At 52.4% G+C, this 15,432-nt stretch overlaps 5 protein-coding genes across 5 annotated transcripts; 3 read left to right on the top strand and 2 right to left on the bottom strand.

Annotated features, from left to right (window-relative positions):
• The first annotated feature begins 62 nt into the window (after positions 1 to 62).
• Positions 63 to 2,257, top strand: AGE2 (ARF GAP with effector function(s)). Its single transcript, XM_062912343.1, has 2 exons — positions 63 to 319; positions 383 to 2,257. Exons 1-2 carry the CDS (start codon positions 202 to 204, stop codon positions 1,942 to 1,944), a joined length of 1,680 nt encoding a protein of 559 aa, XP_062766050.1. The 5' UTR covers positions 63 to 201; the 3' UTR covers positions 1,945 to 2,257.
• Positions 2,237 to 3,489, bottom strand: QC763_407060 (uncharacterized protein). The gene is made up of 2 exons (XM_062912344.1): positions 2,788 to 3,489; positions 2,237 to 2,715 (listed from the first exon to the last, which is right to left on the bottom strand). Exons 1-2 carry the CDS (start codon positions 2,920 to 2,922, stop codon positions 2,557 to 2,559), a joined length of 294 nt encoding a protein of 97 aa, XP_062766049.1. The 5' UTR covers positions 2,923 to 3,489; the 3' UTR covers positions 2,237 to 2,556.
• Positions 3,477 to 7,523, top strand: QC763_407070 (uncharacterized protein). Its single transcript, XM_062912345.1, has 4 exons — positions 3,477 to 4,106; positions 4,198 to 4,301; positions 4,371 to 6,638; positions 6,902 to 7,523. Exons 1-3 carry the CDS (start codon positions 4,070 to 4,072, stop codon positions 5,367 to 5,369), a joined length of 1,140 nt encoding a protein of 379 aa, XP_062766048.1. The 5' UTR covers positions 3,477 to 4,069; the 3' UTR covers positions 5,370 to 6,638; positions 6,902 to 7,523.
• Positions 7,524 to 7,863: 340 nt separating this feature from the next.
• Positions 7,864 to 11,418, top strand: QC763_407080 (uncharacterized protein). Its single transcript, XM_062912346.1, has 5 exons — positions 7,864 to 7,953; positions 8,046 to 9,072; positions 9,127 to 9,321; positions 9,380 to 10,371; positions 10,436 to 11,418. Exons 2-5 carry the CDS (start codon positions 8,825 to 8,827, stop codon positions 10,954 to 10,956), a joined length of 1,956 nt encoding a protein of 651 aa, XP_062766047.1. The 5' UTR covers positions 7,864 to 7,953; positions 8,046 to 8,824; the 3' UTR covers positions 10,957 to 11,418.
• Positions 11,419 to 14,102: 2,684 nt separating this feature from the next.
• QC763_0069120 (uncharacterized protein) lies at positions 14,103 to 15,409 on the bottom strand (the record flags this gene model as incomplete). The annotated part of the gene is given in 4 exon segments (XM_062905963.1): positions 14,103 to 14,560; positions 14,614 to 14,683; positions 14,692 to 14,722; positions 14,907 to 15,409. Coding segments are annotated over 3 exon segments (567 nt in total). The 3' UTR covers positions 14,103 to 14,560; positions 14,614 to 14,650.
• Between the last annotated feature and the right edge of the window lie 23 nt (positions 15,410 to 15,432).

Raw genomic sequence — 15,432 nt, 5'->3', positions numbered from 1 at the left:
AAATCCACTTAGCGGGTTATCAATAAGGGGCGTTGGGCGGCCCCTCTTCAGCCGGTGACCTTGTCGCATTGTTTCCAGCGCCATCTGGCTTCAGGCACCTGAAAGGCACGCCCGCGATTTTGAATCTGCCCACGAAATTATCTACCTGTTTCGAGATTCTTCGGTTTCCTATTCTACATTGCCAAAACAAAACAGCCCGCCATGTCTCGACGGCCGGCAAATCCTGGAGCCGATCGGGCACTCCAAAACCAGCAAACCATCAAGAGCCTTCTGAAATTGGAGGCCAATAAGGTGTGCGCTGACTGCAAGCGCAACAAGCGTAGGTTTCCCACCCACCATTCCTCTATGGTTGTCAAGCCATATTGACCCCTTAAATCAACAGATCCAAGATGGGCCAGTTGGAATCTGGGCGTCTTCGTATGCATCCGATGCTCGGGCATCCACCGTGGCATGGGTACGCACATCAGCCGTGTCAAGTCTGTCGACCTCGACTCCTGGACCGATGAACAACTACAGAGTGTATTGAACTGGGGAAATGCCCGCGCGAACAAATATTGGGAAGCAAAGTTGGCCCCTGGCCATGTGCCCAGCGAAGCGAAGATCGAGAACTTCATCCGCACCAAATACGAACTGAAGAGATGGGTAATGGACGGACCGATGCCGGACCCTGCTACGTTGGATGCCGATGGCGATGACGATGTTCCCCTGAGCGTGGTCAAGGAGAAGCAAAATATTGAGCGGAGGGAATCGACTCGAAAGAGCTCTATCGGTCAGTCGTCGGCCCCAAGACGTGCCGCCCCACCACAAGAGGACTTGATCGGTGGTGGCCTTGCCTCTGTACCACCACCGAGAGCTAGTACCGCCGGACCAACAGCGTCCAAGGTGCCTCCCAAAGCCGACCCTGCTCCTCCGAAGGCGACAAACACCAAGGATTCGCTGCTGGGTTTGGATTTCTTGGGCTCGGAAACTGCGGCGCCCCCTCGACCAGCCAGCACGACTGGCACACCAAGCGCTGGAGGCCAATCCCGACCAGACCTCAAGCAGTCGATTCTTTCACTGTACGCAGCCGCGCCACGACCTCAACCACAGGCTCCTCAACAACCAGTATCTCATGCCTCTTCGGGATCATTGAGCGGTCTGGGATCCCCGACAGGGATGTCACAGACCCAGGGTTCTTTTGGTGGGCTCAACGATGCCTTCAGCAACTTGAGCTTTGGAAACTCTGCTGCTCCCAAGCCCGCCCAAGTCGATGCGTTCTCTAGTCTTGGAAGTTTCAGCTCCCCTCGCCCTGCGGCTCAGACAACCAGCAGCTCTTCGGCCTTCTCTGGTTTGAGCGGCGGCAGCTTCTTCAACTCCAAGCCAGCCGCATCAACTCATCAATCCAAGTCGTCCATCGGCGGGCTTTCTGGGTGGGGCTCGGTCTCCTCCCCCGCGGCTGCTCCTAAACCGGCCGCCGCACCGGCCTCTGCTACCCTTGGGGACCTCTTCGACTTTTCCTCGCCAGCACCTTCTCAGCCAGCCCCCGCCCCTAAGCCTGCGGTGTCATCTCCCCCAATGACCTCTTCCTCCGTATTCAATCTCAGCCAGCCAAAGCCCGCCCCAGCTCCCGCCCCCGCGCCAGTAACCACCTCTAACACCCTTGGCTCTATTGGCGGCAGCGGCTTCTCTGGTGCTGATGTCTGGGGTGGAAACGCCTGGGCTTCTGACGAGCCCGCCAAGCCAGAGCCCCCAAAGGCGACGACCTCGACCTCGAATGACTTTGGCTGGGGCTCCTTCTCCAGCCAACCCATCGTGCCCAGTGCATCAGGTGGTTTTGCCCCTGCTCCGAAGGTCACTGCGGACGAGGAGTTTGGCGGTTGGACAAGCGGCACCACTTCTACCAGCACATCCAAGCCGGCTGTGCCCGGTGGCGACAGTGACTTGTTCAACAATGTCTGGCAGTGAATGGATTCCAGGGGGCTGGGAAGACTACCCCTGAATCTACATCTCAAGCCAGGATAATCCCTATAGCCAACTTTTAATCATGACGTTCGTTTATACAATGGGGCCCTTGCATAGTAATTTTTTTGGTGCGACTTGGTTGGGAGAAGAGGAGGGCAGACAAATCAAAAAGCGTGGCATCGTGTTTGTAATCTTATTTGCATGTGTAGTTGTAGGGCGGGTAGACTGGGTTCAGGATGTACGAGATATCACAATGTTACTGACATGCACCACTATTAGAAATGAAACCAAAAAGTATTGGTTGATATAAATGAGTTTACTGTAACCAACCGCCCCGACCCAAACCCCAAACGCCATGTGCTATGCCCTGCGCTCTCTGTTATCAGGAGCGCGATCCCATAGAAACAAATACAAACGATATAATCTCGAGTGGTATATCCCCGTGTCAACGTCGTCCTGCACTCCTCGCCTTCATCCCGGCTTCGCTTTCGATATTATCCACCCTGCGTCCTCGCCTTTCCTTCCTGATAAAGCCCAGTGTTTTATTGCCGATGTATGCCCTCATTCGACGACTCTGCTTCCCCTCCATCACACCATCTCATCGTATTTGCATGCTCAGAACATCAACCTCCAGAGGTAATACAGCACCAGAAACGCGCCGATCAATATCCCTGACAGTTTGAGAATGGCGACTTTGTTCCCGCTGGCGGCCATGCGGCCTAGTCTGCCGGCTGAGCCCTTGAGTTGGGTGCCCATTGAGGAGAAGGTTTCGGTCTATGAATGGGAGAATGAGTGTTAGTTTGCTTGGTTGTTTGGGTTGTGCTGGGAGGAGGAAAAGGGACGTACGCTGGAGTCGATGAGCTCATGGTTGCGGGCGTGGTCATAGATGTCGATTGTTACGCCGCGGAGGGCGGAGACTTTGGCGGAGAGCTCGTCGAGGCGGGCGTTGTTTTGGCGTTCGCGTTCGTAGGATTCGGACATTTTGACTGAAGGTGTGGATGGGAGGTGTGGTGGTGAGGGTGGTGCCTGGGGGCTTTGTTCTTGCGGCTTGTCGGGAGGGGAGAGGCAGGATGTTTCACAGTTGGGCCGTTCGTGGGCGCGGGCCAGGGACTCGGGGCAGGATGATCGCGGGGTCTGGGCGGAAGACGGGTTCGTGTTAAAATCTCGCGATAGTGTTGCGCGCAGTGGGTGTCGTCGTGGGTTCGTCTGGAGTTGTGGCAAATGCGTCTACGCAGCATGCATGAACGGGGAGAAAGGGGGCTGAAAGCGCTGGCGCCAGTGACTTGCCAGCCGGAGACGGGATGAAATGTTGGGGTCCCTGCTTGAAGCCGCTTTTCTGTGGGGCCCGGAGCAGGCCACAGTGTGGCGCGTTGCCTTGCGTACTGTCGGCGGCGGCGGGCGGCTGTGGGTGGGGACTGCGCCTATGATGTCAACTACGGACGGGCCAGGTGTTGAATATTTTTGGGGTTGAAGAATGTCGTACATGAACGGGGCTTTGCACGGGGGTTGTGTTCAGGACATGCTGGTTTCAGAAGAGCTGGGATACTGTAGAGGCTCTCAGTAGAGTATCTACACATGTCAAGATATCAACCTGTTATCTCCGCCGACAAGGGATCCGGAAGCGCATTCCGTCTTCCAAGCCAAAATGGAGGCCGTCGCTCTAGCTTGGCATGTGCGCGAGGGAACAATTGCGGGGAAGCTTCCAGCTGCCACTCAGCAACCACGAGCGGGAGAGAGAGTCGATCACAAGGCAGAGTAACCGGAACATCCACCACAAACTCCAAACTGTCACCTTTCATACACAGCCCACTTACTGGACGCGCGGCAATGGCAATTGCTGCTTTGCATTCTTAGAAAGGCCTTCGACATCGTTTATCACCCTTGAAATATCTTTGAGATCCGCTGACAAGGACACGCCTGCTGGGAGCTTTTTTGATAGTTGATCAATCCACCAAGCATTGGCTACTTTTCTGCCTAGACTGCAGCACCCCCCCGCGCAAGCCGGATTGCCGTAACGAGACCACAAAGCAAAAAAGCCTCTTCTTTCACCACTCGAAATATTTGTTGTTTTCTTCGTCTTCTACCCTTTGGTCATTGAGGATCACCTGCGCCCGACACAGCAGCAGCCATGGGAATCAACAATCCGCTCCCTTCGAGCTTATCCTGTGCGTACTTACATCCCGAGCATCCCGCAACTCAAAGATGATGGCGCAATCTCTGCTTCGACAGATGGCTGACACTTTCCTCCTCCCACAGCCGAATGCAAAAAGTGCGGCAAGATCCTCTCCTCGTTCATCGACCCTAGACAAGCCTTTGGACCCGAGAAGGTCATCCCGCCATCTGTCCTCGCCAACGCCAAGGTAAGCAACCAACTGCCATGCCCTTGTCGGGCTCCGTCAACTCCCCGGCTAACAATTCTTACACAACAGGGCCTCGCTATCCTTACTGTGATCAAAGCAGGCTTTCTCGGATCCGCCCGTTTCGGCTCCGGCCTCGTCGTCGCCCGCCTCCCCGATGGCTCCTGGAGCGCCCCATCCGCAATCGCAACCGGCGGTGCTGGCTTTGGTGGCCAGATCGGCTTCGAGCTGACAGATTTCGTCTTTATTCTCAATGACGCCAGCGCTGTCAAGACCTTCTCCCAGGCTGGCTCCCTCACACTCGGCGGCAATGTGTCAATAGCTGCTGGTCCTGTAGGCAGAAACGCAGAAGCTGCCGGCGCTGCCTCGCTGAGAAGTGTGGCCGGTATCTTCAGCTACTCCAAGACAAAGGGATTATTCGCCGGTGTCTCCCTCGAAGGCTCAGCCATTATCGAGCGCAAGGACGCCAATGCTAAGCTCTACGGCCGACAGATCTCGGCGAGGGAACTCCTGTCTGGAGCCGAGCGCCCACCGTCGCAGGCTTATCCCCTGATGAGCATCCTCAACACTCGAGTTTTCAACGGTATGGCGGCCGGTGGATCGATGGACAACAGAATGTACAACGATGTACCGGTGTATGACGACCACGAAGACCCGGTTGTCTGGGGTAACAAGACTGGCCAAGCTTATGGGGAGGGGCAGTCGAGGAACCGGGACAGTGTGCCTGCGGGGAGCAGTGGACAGGGAGATTACTATGCGCCACCCAAGAGATCTTCCACGTGGCAGGATCCGGTTTATGATCAGGAGCCCAGATCGTTTGGGCAGGGGTCGAGGTCGAGCACGTATGCGGATAATTCTTTTGGTGGGGCCGCGACAGGAGAGAAGAAGGCTCCGCCTGGACGGCCGGCGGCGCCGAAGCCGAACTACGCGGGTAAGGAAGCCATGTTGAAGAAGAATGAGGCTATTGCACTGTTTACCTTTGAGGCGGTGGAGCCGGGCGATTTGGGATTCAAGAAGGGGGATGTAATTACTGTCTTGAAGAAGACGGATAATGCTACGGATTGGTGGTAAGGTTTGACATTTGATGAGATGGTTTGGAGGTTGAGGCTGACACGATGATTTAGGACGGGCATGATTGGAACGAAACACGGTATTTTCCCCAGTAATTATGTCAAGATGAAGGAGTGATTAGGGACAATTGTTTGGAGGGAGGTGTGTGCAGTGGCAAGATACCCTTGAAAGGTGAGGATGGGGATGGGGACGCGTTTCGGTTCGTTTCAACGTTTGAGAATCCTCGCTCAACGATGACCTTTTTTTCTTCCCTTGTGCATGGTAGCATTTGAGTCGAGTTTTGGTTGTGGCGTTTGGTGGGAAATGGGACTACAAATGGATTTTCTTGTTGTGTTTGATGATTCTCTTCTTTGTTGGTTTTCGTGTTTGTTTTTTTGATGGAGGGTTGGATGCATACGTTTTTTTCTTGTGTGGTTTGAAGTCGAAGGAGATCGTTGACGGAGATGAGGAGAGGGTTGCGATGAAGCACATCTGACGTGGGGAGATGGAGGAGATGGAGACAGATTGGTGATGATGTACGCAGTTTGTGTAGTGCTTCTGGGTAGATAGGATGAAGTAGTGAACTTTGAGATTTGCAACAAGGGTGGTTGATGTCTGAGTTAGGTGTGGTGTGATGTGGTGAGTAGTGGGAGAGGGTGATGATGGCAGTGGTGATGGCTAACGATGGCAGGTGATGTTGAGTGTGGATGTGGTGAGGGAGATCAGAGTGAAGATGGATGATGGTGATCGTGATGGTGGACGACGACGACGCTTGATGATGGGGAGATTGGACGACGATGGCAGCTGTTGATGGTGGCAGTGGGTAAGTAATGATGCTGCTCAACCTACTCATGGAAGAGATGGGACACCGGAGGAGGGGTTTTAGGTGTCGGGTTTGCACCAAATCAAGGCAGCACCACAACGACTGTATCGTTGCGTACGGCACAACCTGTCGAGACGGCCTGGGCTCCTCAAGGAGGTTCGCTAGTCGGAAACCAAGGTCGCAGGTTCGAGTCACATTTTTGTTCTACGATCTTGGGACCGCAGCCTCGCCCGGCCTCGTCGCCCCCTTCAAGGGGGTGCGGCAGTGATTGAAGAACCTATGCTCCGCGAGGTCCCCGGTTGGGGTGCAGTTCATTGATCCTCGTTTGTTGTGGATGGCATGGAGAGTGGGTATGGATAGAGGGTATGGATACTGGACATGGGCGAATTTTTTTTTTCCGCGTGGATAGAGAGACGATGGGTATGGATGGAGGAGATTGGAGCTGGGATTGATGATTTTGAGTTAAGGTGAGATTTTGTTGCTGGAGTTGTGCTATTTCCTTTCTGGGTTTGAATGTTTGATGATGGTGGTGATGGTGGTAATGGTGCGGATGTAGCTGACTCTCGCTGGTGGGTAGCTGTCTCTTACTGGTAGGGCAGATAGACATGTCCATCCGGTTGTGTATTTTGACACAGCAGTCGCGAGGGTTGGTTGCTATAGTAGCAGGAGCAACTTAACGTCACGACCTGGCAAGCAGCAACGTCGAAGAGCAACTGACGGGGGTTTACAGGTGTTCTTTCCGCACCAGGGGATATTAAATTCAGACACAACTGAAATGGACATGTGGTGTAATGCGCAACATAGCCAGTATAGCGCTCTCACCCGTAGCGACGGTTCGATTCCCACCTGGGTAAATGGGCTTTGCCTGGGTGTGCCTATTGCACTCAGTGCATTCTTGGAATCGGCTTAAAGGGTTGACTTAGTCGCCAATTCGACGCTTGACGTTCTTCTTCTGTTCTCTTTCTCTTTGATATCAACAATTCAGCAAATATGTCGCCACGAGCAGGCAGACCGGTCCCCGGTGGGTGGAGTTGCGTGCTGGAAGATTCTCTCCGAGGCGGGTCATTGTGTCTTCTTTTTTTCTTCCCCCATCTCACATGTAAATGCAAGGTGCAGCTGTAACTCTTTTTAACCTTCTATCCAAGAAGGTTGTTTATTCTTAAGTATCTCTATTCAAGAGGGCGCTTGTGGATTTGTTGATGCTTATATTCTAGATACCATCGTTAAGGTCGGGATGTCTCTCTGGGCAAAGAGGCCGCGAATTGGTAGCTAAGATACATACAGTCACCTATTTGTATTTTATTCTTCGACATTTTTTTTCACCCTTGATTGTCATCAAGTGGACTTAAAAACATCACTTAACCAACTACAAGATTTTCGACTATCACTGCCTTTATTTTGGGATTGCTTGCATCGAAGTTCCTTCTTCGAGTCGTACCCTCATTTTTCCTTTGGTAAACTCTTGATGTCGACAACCGGTATTGTTTGCGCATTGAGCTACGACTCCCTTTTTGGCATGACGTCGTCATCTACGTTTCGGCCAGACTGACAGTATATTCCTGCTTTCCTTTCCCATTCTTTTCGATATACTTGTACTTCTTGTTTCCAGTCGACAAGGAAACGCTGCCTTTTTGTCTTTCTTGAATTTACCATTAGGAAGCGCCATGAGAAGAATGATCTTGTGCTGTCTCAACTGTCTAGATCATTCGGGCAGACGTTCGTCTGTAATGCTTGTGAGGGTTGGAAGTCTGCTTCTCAGTGTTTTCCTTAAACAGATGTTACGTGCGTGCCGTGGAATGCCCTCATAATCGCAGCGTCAGCCTTTCATTTTTTGTCTTCAGGCCATAATAAACAACTACCCATTGTTTTATCAGGAATTATGAGAGCAATCGGAGTCATAACATGTAATTGAGCCGGTTGATTTCTGTTTTATCCTCCATTTTCTTGTCCCCCAAGCGATGAATGGAGGGTTAGGGTTTCTAAGCGCCTCCCCCTATTCCGTGGTGGAATCACGCTCATCATGCCGTCGACCAATCGTTTCTCCAAATTTAACTTCACTTCGATTTGAGGTGCAAACCCGCAACCACACCAGTCATCACTGCCTGACCGAGGCATCTCAAGTTCTACCTTTGCTTTGCCTCTGCGGCCTCGTATTTCCCACGCATAATGGTCGCGACCGCAAGCGACCCAGGTCGGTTTTCGGTCTGCCTTCATTGCGACCGACGAGGGGCACAAAAACACCAAACAACACGAATTGGTCAAGCATCACGAGAGGTTCAATAGCGACAGACTGATAGGTCGCCACCCTTGGTAGGGCTACCAACTGAAAGATTGTTCAAATCCATATCACAACCTCTCGAAGATGAGATGGTCAATTGAGCACTCCGATTGGCGCATTATGGGCACAGAAGTTGTTAAGGTGAGGCACTAATTCCGGTACCTTGCAGCTACGGCGCGATCTCATCGAGATAATTTCCCTTTGGAGAAGATTCTATCTTATACAAGACTTGAGGACAGCTTCTCTGGCTGCTTATTTGCCCGGTGAGGATAGAGGTGATAGCCGGCCGGGCGGCCCGGAGAGATCGATCAAGGCGTTTTTCGGGTGTTACCTGGGGTGGTGGCCACTATATATGGGTGATGCCACTCTTGTTTGATGGCCTTGGCCTTTTCTTTGCGAGTTCTTGTCAAACTTGTGGGTTCGGTGGCGTGTAGTGCTGCTCACCGTCCGCTCGAGATGGCGGTCCCTTATACACTCCTTTACTTCTTTGCATCTTTCTTCTCCTTTGTTACTTGCATTCCTTTGAAGCCTGGTGTTAGCTTTCAATCGCAGTCCTCGCTACCGGTACTCACTTTACCATATGGATCGTATAGAGCCTCAAGTTATCGGTCATCAAGCGATTTGTAAGTTCTTGCGTCTTGGAGATTGAGTCGTCTCACAAGCTAACGACATCATAGGTACATCTTCAAGAACATCAGATATGCGGCCCCACCTGTCGGTGAGCTGAGATGGGCCAAACCAGCGCCCCCAGCACAGAATAGCACTCATCAGGATGGCAGTTATGGGCCAAGATGCATTCAGTCGGCTCCGAATGGTATCAATGTGGTCGGACCAGGCAACAAGGCGCCTGTCGGAGCTGTCATAAACCAGTTGTAGGTGCTGTTCTTGATGGGAAACCCCAAATGTTTCTGGTATCTGACTCCTCTTCAGCCTTGGTGGAATCCCATTGCCACTCTTCTCAGGTGGAAGCGAAGATTGTCTATTCCTCGACGTTTATGTGCCTGGAAAGGCGCTCAAAAACCCGACCATCAAGTTACCCGTCGTTGTATGGATCTACGGAGGTGGCTTTCTTTTTGGCAGCAAGGACACGATGACGCCCGACTTACCGTTCTACGATGGAGGAGGAATGATTGGGCAGTCAAATAACAACATGATCTTTGTCGCCATCAACTACCGCGTCGGTGCCTTCGGATTCTTGGCAGGGGAATCCATGGAAAGAGACGGGCTCCCAAACGCTGGATTGCACGATCAAAGGGCTGCTTTGCAGTGGGTGAGGGATCATATTCACTTGGTTGGTGGTGATCCTACCCAAGTCACTGCAATGGGCGAATCGGCGGGTGCGTCGTCGATATTTCACCACATTGTCGCGGAAGGGGGTCGCCTTGATCCTCTCTTCTCAAGGGCAATTCTGCAATCTCCAGCCTTCCAGCCGATATGGGACCGTGTTGGCAAAGTTGAAGATACATTTCAGGATTTTGCAACACTCGCTGGATGTCAAGGCAAAGGGCTGGCCTGTCTGCGAGCTGCTGACCCGACGGCGTTGATCAAGGCAAATAACGCGCTGAACTTGAAGCAGGCACCGGGTACCTTTGCAATTGGCCCAACACCGGATGGCAAGTTTATTCGGCAGTTGCCAGTGCTGGAGCTCGCCCTGGGAAAGTTTTGGAAGCTCGAGTCCCTGATCCTGTCCCATGTCGCGGACGAGGCAAGTTTGTTTGTGGGCGGTTCCATTCAGACAGATGCGCAGTTCTCAGGCTTTTTGGGCCAGCTGTTTCCCAACGATACTCTGACGGCAGGTGTGAACGACAAGATTGAAGAAGCATACCCTCCTGTCAAAGGGACGAAGAAGTCAAAGTATGCCACACAGACAGCTAGGATGACGGAGTTTACAAGAGATAGTTGCTTTACGTGCCACATTAGGCGTAAGTCCAGGCGTTCCCGTTGCTTCTTGGGTCATGGTTGCTAACGTCCACTCTATCTCTACAGATCTGACAGAGTCCTTCGGCGATAGCAAAGTCTGGAACATGCAATACAGCGTCTTCCCTGGCCAGCACGCCACTGACCTGATACCCACCTTCTTCAGCACAGCCTACACATCCGACACCTTCCTCGACGACCTCGCCATGTTCTTTGTACCTGTCCTCGGCACCTTGGTGGCAGGCATCAGCACAGCGATGCAGAGTTATTTTGCGTCGTACATCACCACAGGGAATCCAAACATGAACAGAAAGATACTGAATCTTCCACCGGCTATACGTTGGAACCATCCTGTCAGCGGACAAGGCGAGCAAATCTCCGGCGTGCTGGATGTGGGTGGCTGGGGGATAACGACTGTCAGTGACGATAAGCATCAGAAAACGCCTTGTGATTTTTGGAGAGGATTTGCGGCGGCTGTGACGGCTTTGGGGGGGTACTCTCCTCCTGGGGAGGTTGTGCCGCAGAACCTTGTGAGGGTGGAGGGCGATGTGAGCCGGAACTATGTTGGTGGCAATGAGGCGAGCGAATAGATACGGCAAGGCGTATACGGGATTTTACGGATCATTGTCACATCGGGTTAAACAAACCAAAAGCGTCCTGTCCACGGGCGGATGATTTGGGCCGGAACGGTACGGATGTTGGTATGGGAGTTGATTCTCTGCGCCCTGACTTTTCAGGGCTGATCACGATGCCGTGTTGTACACCAATGAGCACGACAACGCGCTCGCTTCGGAACACTGAACGGGGATCTCCAGCAGCCGAGCATGCAACACCTACATGAGGTTGATGGGCAGGGCATGTACAAACGGCATTGATCGAGCGAGGTACATCCTAGCAAACTCGTCGCTTCGGTATTCAAATCATCTCATCGGTTTCATTGAGACCTGGCGGTTGGGGGGAAGAGAACCTGCAAAGCCTGGTTGGCTGTTTGGAGCTGACTTGGTACATAGGGAGTCGTCTTGTTACTTTCTGTCACCACAAGAAAACTCCCACAGTTGGGCTGACACCCAGTTGAGATCAATTAGCGGCAACAGGATTGGCCGATGAGCTTCTGGTTCTATCTGTCGCCTCCCTCTTAGACTTTCTTTGGCCAATGTCAAAGTCCAACTTCTTGGAACCTGAGGTCCCGAACTGCACAGCTCCATAGCTCCAGGCAGCGTCGTGATCACGGTCAACCATGTTAGCTCGAGGCTACCAGGCAGCAGAATACATTTGTTCCCTCATAGAATTGCTCATTTGGAATCACGAACTCCGTACCGTCTCGGTTCATCAGAGACAACATATCTGGATATGATTTTGCAAGTAGGCGATCATTCACTTGGTATGGGATGAGCTGGGCTCGGTGAGCATACTAGACCGAAATATTCAGGCGTCCGTCAGGAGAATGCATCGTGTGTTTGCCACTCGAACACAAGTACTCCGGACGAGATATTGCCTTCGCCGGTCAGCTTTCTGTTGGCCGATCTGAGTATTTAGTCATGACGGCATTCCATCAGGTCAACTAGGGTACAGCCCCTGCCTAAATCACAAGTCCACGGCACTTGCCATGTGGCAGGACAAGGTGCCAAGGTTGACGGATCAACCATGACAATTGGCTGCTGTTTCACCGAAAGTCCACCATAAACGCCGAGGGAATTGGACAGGTCTGCTCCTGATAGAAGATGGTGTACACCGATCCGTTCCGCCGTGACTAGTACGACGGTGATACGTTGAGTGATTTTGTTTGCAGGATGGGGGGGGTTTCTCTGTCTGGAGGTGGCGGAAGCAGCGGGCGTCGTCATCAGCGCTGTGTATTGGGGATTTTCTGGAAAACGGGCGCTTGGGGCTTGCAGCCGTGAGCCGGGGCCGTGCTCCATCATCAGCCAGCCAGCCACAGAACGCCATCTACCAGGTTCTTAGGGTGTTGATTAGCTGAAAAGGTGTTAGGCTTCGCGGGAATCACCTCATTGTGGGTGCATTTGACTCGCTTCTGGTGACTTTTTACAGTGTGTCGCGATCGCCCCAGAGGAAGCCACGCCGTTGACGCCTTGCGGATGGCGGAGGGGGTGTAGCGCCATCGCCGGTACATCCGGGACCCCGAGGGCTACAATTGGCAAGGCGACAACATAGTTATTATCACATCGCTAGCATCGCATGATACGATGTGATAGATGGTGTATGGTGTTTCAATTGGCAGAGTTGTCAGAAACGTGGCTCCTCTTATGACAAGTAGAGAGGGATATCATGAGTTGCAGCGAGCCAGGGATTCGCCAATCAACGGCGTTTCCAACCAATCCGTGTTTCTTCTGAAGAGCAAAGCAAGGGAGAGAGAAAAAGTTTGGGTACCTACCTACGTTAAGAACCACATGGAGCCGGCACATCACAGCCAACCACTACCCAGAAACATGTTCTCCGCGAGACTGGAAATTCGGTATTTGGGTCAGGCATCGACATTTCACTTGGACATCTCCTGGCATGTGCACCCACAGCGGCCCAGGTCGACAGCATGCAGCCATCTGCGATGCAAATGCAAAACGCAGAACAGATGGGTACAGCGTGGCATGCAGGAGGAGCGGTTATCCGCACAACGTGTACTCGCACAGCATACAATGCACTCTGCTCTGCGTGATTGCCTCGATTTTGCATTTTTCTGACAGGTCCTCCCGACAAACAAGACAAGCCATCAGATAGATGTCAAAGCGCTACATCTTCACAAACGAGAATAAGGTGACCACCACAAATTCTCAGGCAACCAGTTTTCCTTGACATGCATCCCCACCAACCCCAGAGATCCAATCTCAAATCCTGACTGATAAGATTTTCGTGTGGCTACGTCTGCCGGGTAGCTCCCCCGGTTGGATGAGGACCCACCTTTTCCCAAAACGGAAGTTATTGCTGTGTAAGTCCAGTATGTGGCACAACTCCACGAAGCCCATGATTTGACCACACCATGGGGTATATACTGTAGACCGCCGCCGCGACTGTGCATCCTCGTGGGCTCCCTCCTTTGTTTTCGGTGCTATCCGGCTTTCAGATTCCCCCAGAGGTGGTTGGGCTTCGATTGGATTTGTTGACACTTAAACACCGAACTTTGTGGTGAACGACTAGGCTGCCTTGGCTGCTCAAACATCACGCAGTCAACAAAAGAACCCCGTAACACCATCATCCCCTTTCTCATCATCGGAGGCACCTTCTGCGTTGGGTGATTGATCCCTCATGGCCAGATGCCTCAATGGCGGTGAAGTCAGAAAAAAAAAAAAGGCTAATGATCCTTCCGGCGCGAGAACCACGAATCTAGGTCTGTTGGGCCTAGGTAGACACGTCAGGTCCATGTGCCTCCCCTACACTTGGTGCCAATCGGTCCTTCCCGCCTCCATAGCTCGGGATAGGTAACTATGTCAGGTTCTTTTTCAGATCAGATGGAACACGCCCCCAAGGGCTGTGAGCCTGTGGCGGAGATCCGGGCCCGAGAAGCTTGTTGGGTCCGACGATCAAGAAACTCGCCGACTTTTCTGGAGGTATTTCACGAAAAAGAAATGGGCTTTCCGGATGTGATGTTGGTTGTGTTTGCTTAGAGTAGGGTAGAGCAGAAGACCGCTTGGGATAGTCTGTGGATGATGTGGGTGTCGATAGTGCGATTTTCTTAGTGACGATAGTATTGCACAACAATGGGACAGAGCCGTCAATTTCTCTTGAGCCCCAACAATTTAAGTGCCATTCTTGCTGCTTTAGTGTATATGATATCTAGATATAAACGACCGACGAAAGGATCACACCGGAATAACAACAACACCGAAACCAAAAAGGCGAACAGAAAAGAAAAGAATGATAGCTGAGAGCTCTGCGCTATTGTGCCAGCGCTACATGATCATGTACCGACCTTAGTCGCCCGAAAAATAGGAAAGATATTGAGAACGTAAACAAAGGAATATATTGAGTCTTCAGTCATCACCGGCCCTCCCCAGTTGAGTAGGAGAAGGCTCGTTACAAAGTGCGAGTACAGAGGTAGCTATCGTGGCTTTGGTTATAAGTCATGTCGAGAAATGAGGGACGAAAACAAGAGACATCAGGAAATGAATAAAAGCCCAGGGAGCCGAAGCGAGCGTGCAAAAGAAATTCCCAGTTTCATTCCCTCATGTTTCTTGTGGGGGTCAACTGTAAAGGGTTAGGGTACTGTGACTGGCCTTATGGAGGGGGGTGCATCATACCTGGTGATTGTGACCTGAAGATATCTCGAGCCTCGCTCTAGTCCATCTCCATGTCCTCTTCATAGTACTCCTGCTCACCCTCAGCCCACTCCATCTGCTGTTGATGCGCCTGCCACGCTTCATGCCGAAAGCCCAGCCATTCTTGTTCTTCTGCCTTGACTTCCTGAGAACCCGACTCCGGTAGCTGCTGTTGCCATTGCTGCTCCCACTGCTGCGGCATATGTTGTTCCTGTTGCTGCGGCCAAACATTCTCCTGCCACTGCTGCTGCTGCTGCTGCTGCTGCTGCTGCAACTCGTATAATAGTTCCCTCTGGGCGTTCTCGTTGAACTGGGTGAAGTTGAAGCCATCGCCGAGAACCGGATTGCAACCTGATTCGCCGATCACGAGATCAAGGCCGTCTTGGCTCGGTGATCCCTCGAGCACGTGGAAGGTGATAAGCTTGAAGGGGGCGGCAGCGTTGTCAGAAGGCTGTCGCACATAGAGTTCAACGTACCCGATAGGCTTGAAGACACCACCCCATGGGTTAAGGCGACGTTTGGGGAGCGAATCAGTCCGGTAACCCAAGCCAAACAAGTCAAGAGTGTCTTTGGAGATGTAGGAGTCGCCGAGAATCTTCGAAAAGTACGCATTCAGAGTCACGGTGGCACCCTGGGGCTGGACTTGGTAGCCATCCCGAGGGACCCTGACGACAATCTCAATACCAGTCAGGCACTCTTTCGAGCTGTTGAAGAGTCTGCGTCTGTCTACGGTCCGGGGCCTCCAGCGACGTTTTGCCGAAGGTCGAGGGTCGGCCATGTTATCTCTACTTCCGAAAGCGA

This window comes from Podospora pseudopauciseta, chromosome 4 (genome assembly GCF_035222475.1).
Source record: "Podospora pseudopauciseta strain CBS 411.78 chromosome 4, whole genome shotgun sequence".
NCBI lineage: Eukaryota > Fungi > Ascomycota > Sordariomycetes > Sordariales > Podosporaceae > Podospora > Podospora pseudopauciseta.
The sequence above is the reverse complement of the archived record's forward strand: the minus strand, read 5'-3'. Positions and strand labels throughout refer to the sequence as shown.

Coding starts and splice junctions, on each gene's coding strand:
- QC763_407070 (XM_062912345.1), top strand. CDS start 4,070: ATGGGAATCAACAATCCGCTCCCTTCGAGCTTATCCT. Junction 4,107..4,197: donor GCTCCCTTCGAGCTTATCCT/GTGCGTACTTAC, acceptor CTCCTCCCACAG/CCGAATGCAAAAAGTGCGGC. Junction 4,302..4,370: donor CTGTCCTCGCCAACGCCAAG/GTAAGCAACCAA, acceptor CTTACACAACAG/GGCCTCGCTATCCTTACTGT.
- QC763_407060 (XM_062912344.1), bottom strand. CDS start 2,922: ATGTCCGAATCCTACGAACGCGAACGCCAAAACAACGCCCGCCTCGAC. Junction 2,716..2,787: donor ATGAGCTCATCGACTCCAGC/GTACGTCCCTTT, acceptor TCCCATTCATAG/ACCGAAACCTTCTCCTCAAT.
- AGE2 (XM_062912343.1), top strand. CDS start 202: ATGTCTCGACGGCCGGCAAATCCTGGAGCCGATCGGGCACTCCAAAAC. Junction 320..382: donor TGACTGCAAGCGCAACAAGC/GTAGGTTTCCCA, acceptor TTAAATCAACAG/ATCCAAGATGGGCCAGTTGG.
- QC763_407080 (XM_062912346.1), top strand. CDS start 8,825: ATGGCCTTGGCCTTTTCTTTGCGAGTTCTTGTCAAACTTGTGGGTTCG. Junction 9,073..9,126: donor TATCGGTCATCAAGCGATTT/GTAAGTTCTTGC, acceptor ACGACATCATAG/GTACATCTTCAAGAACATCA. Junction 9,322..9,379: donor GGAGCTGTCATAAACCAGTT/GTAGGTGCTGTT, acceptor ACTCCTCTTCAG/CCTTGGTGGAATCCCATTGC.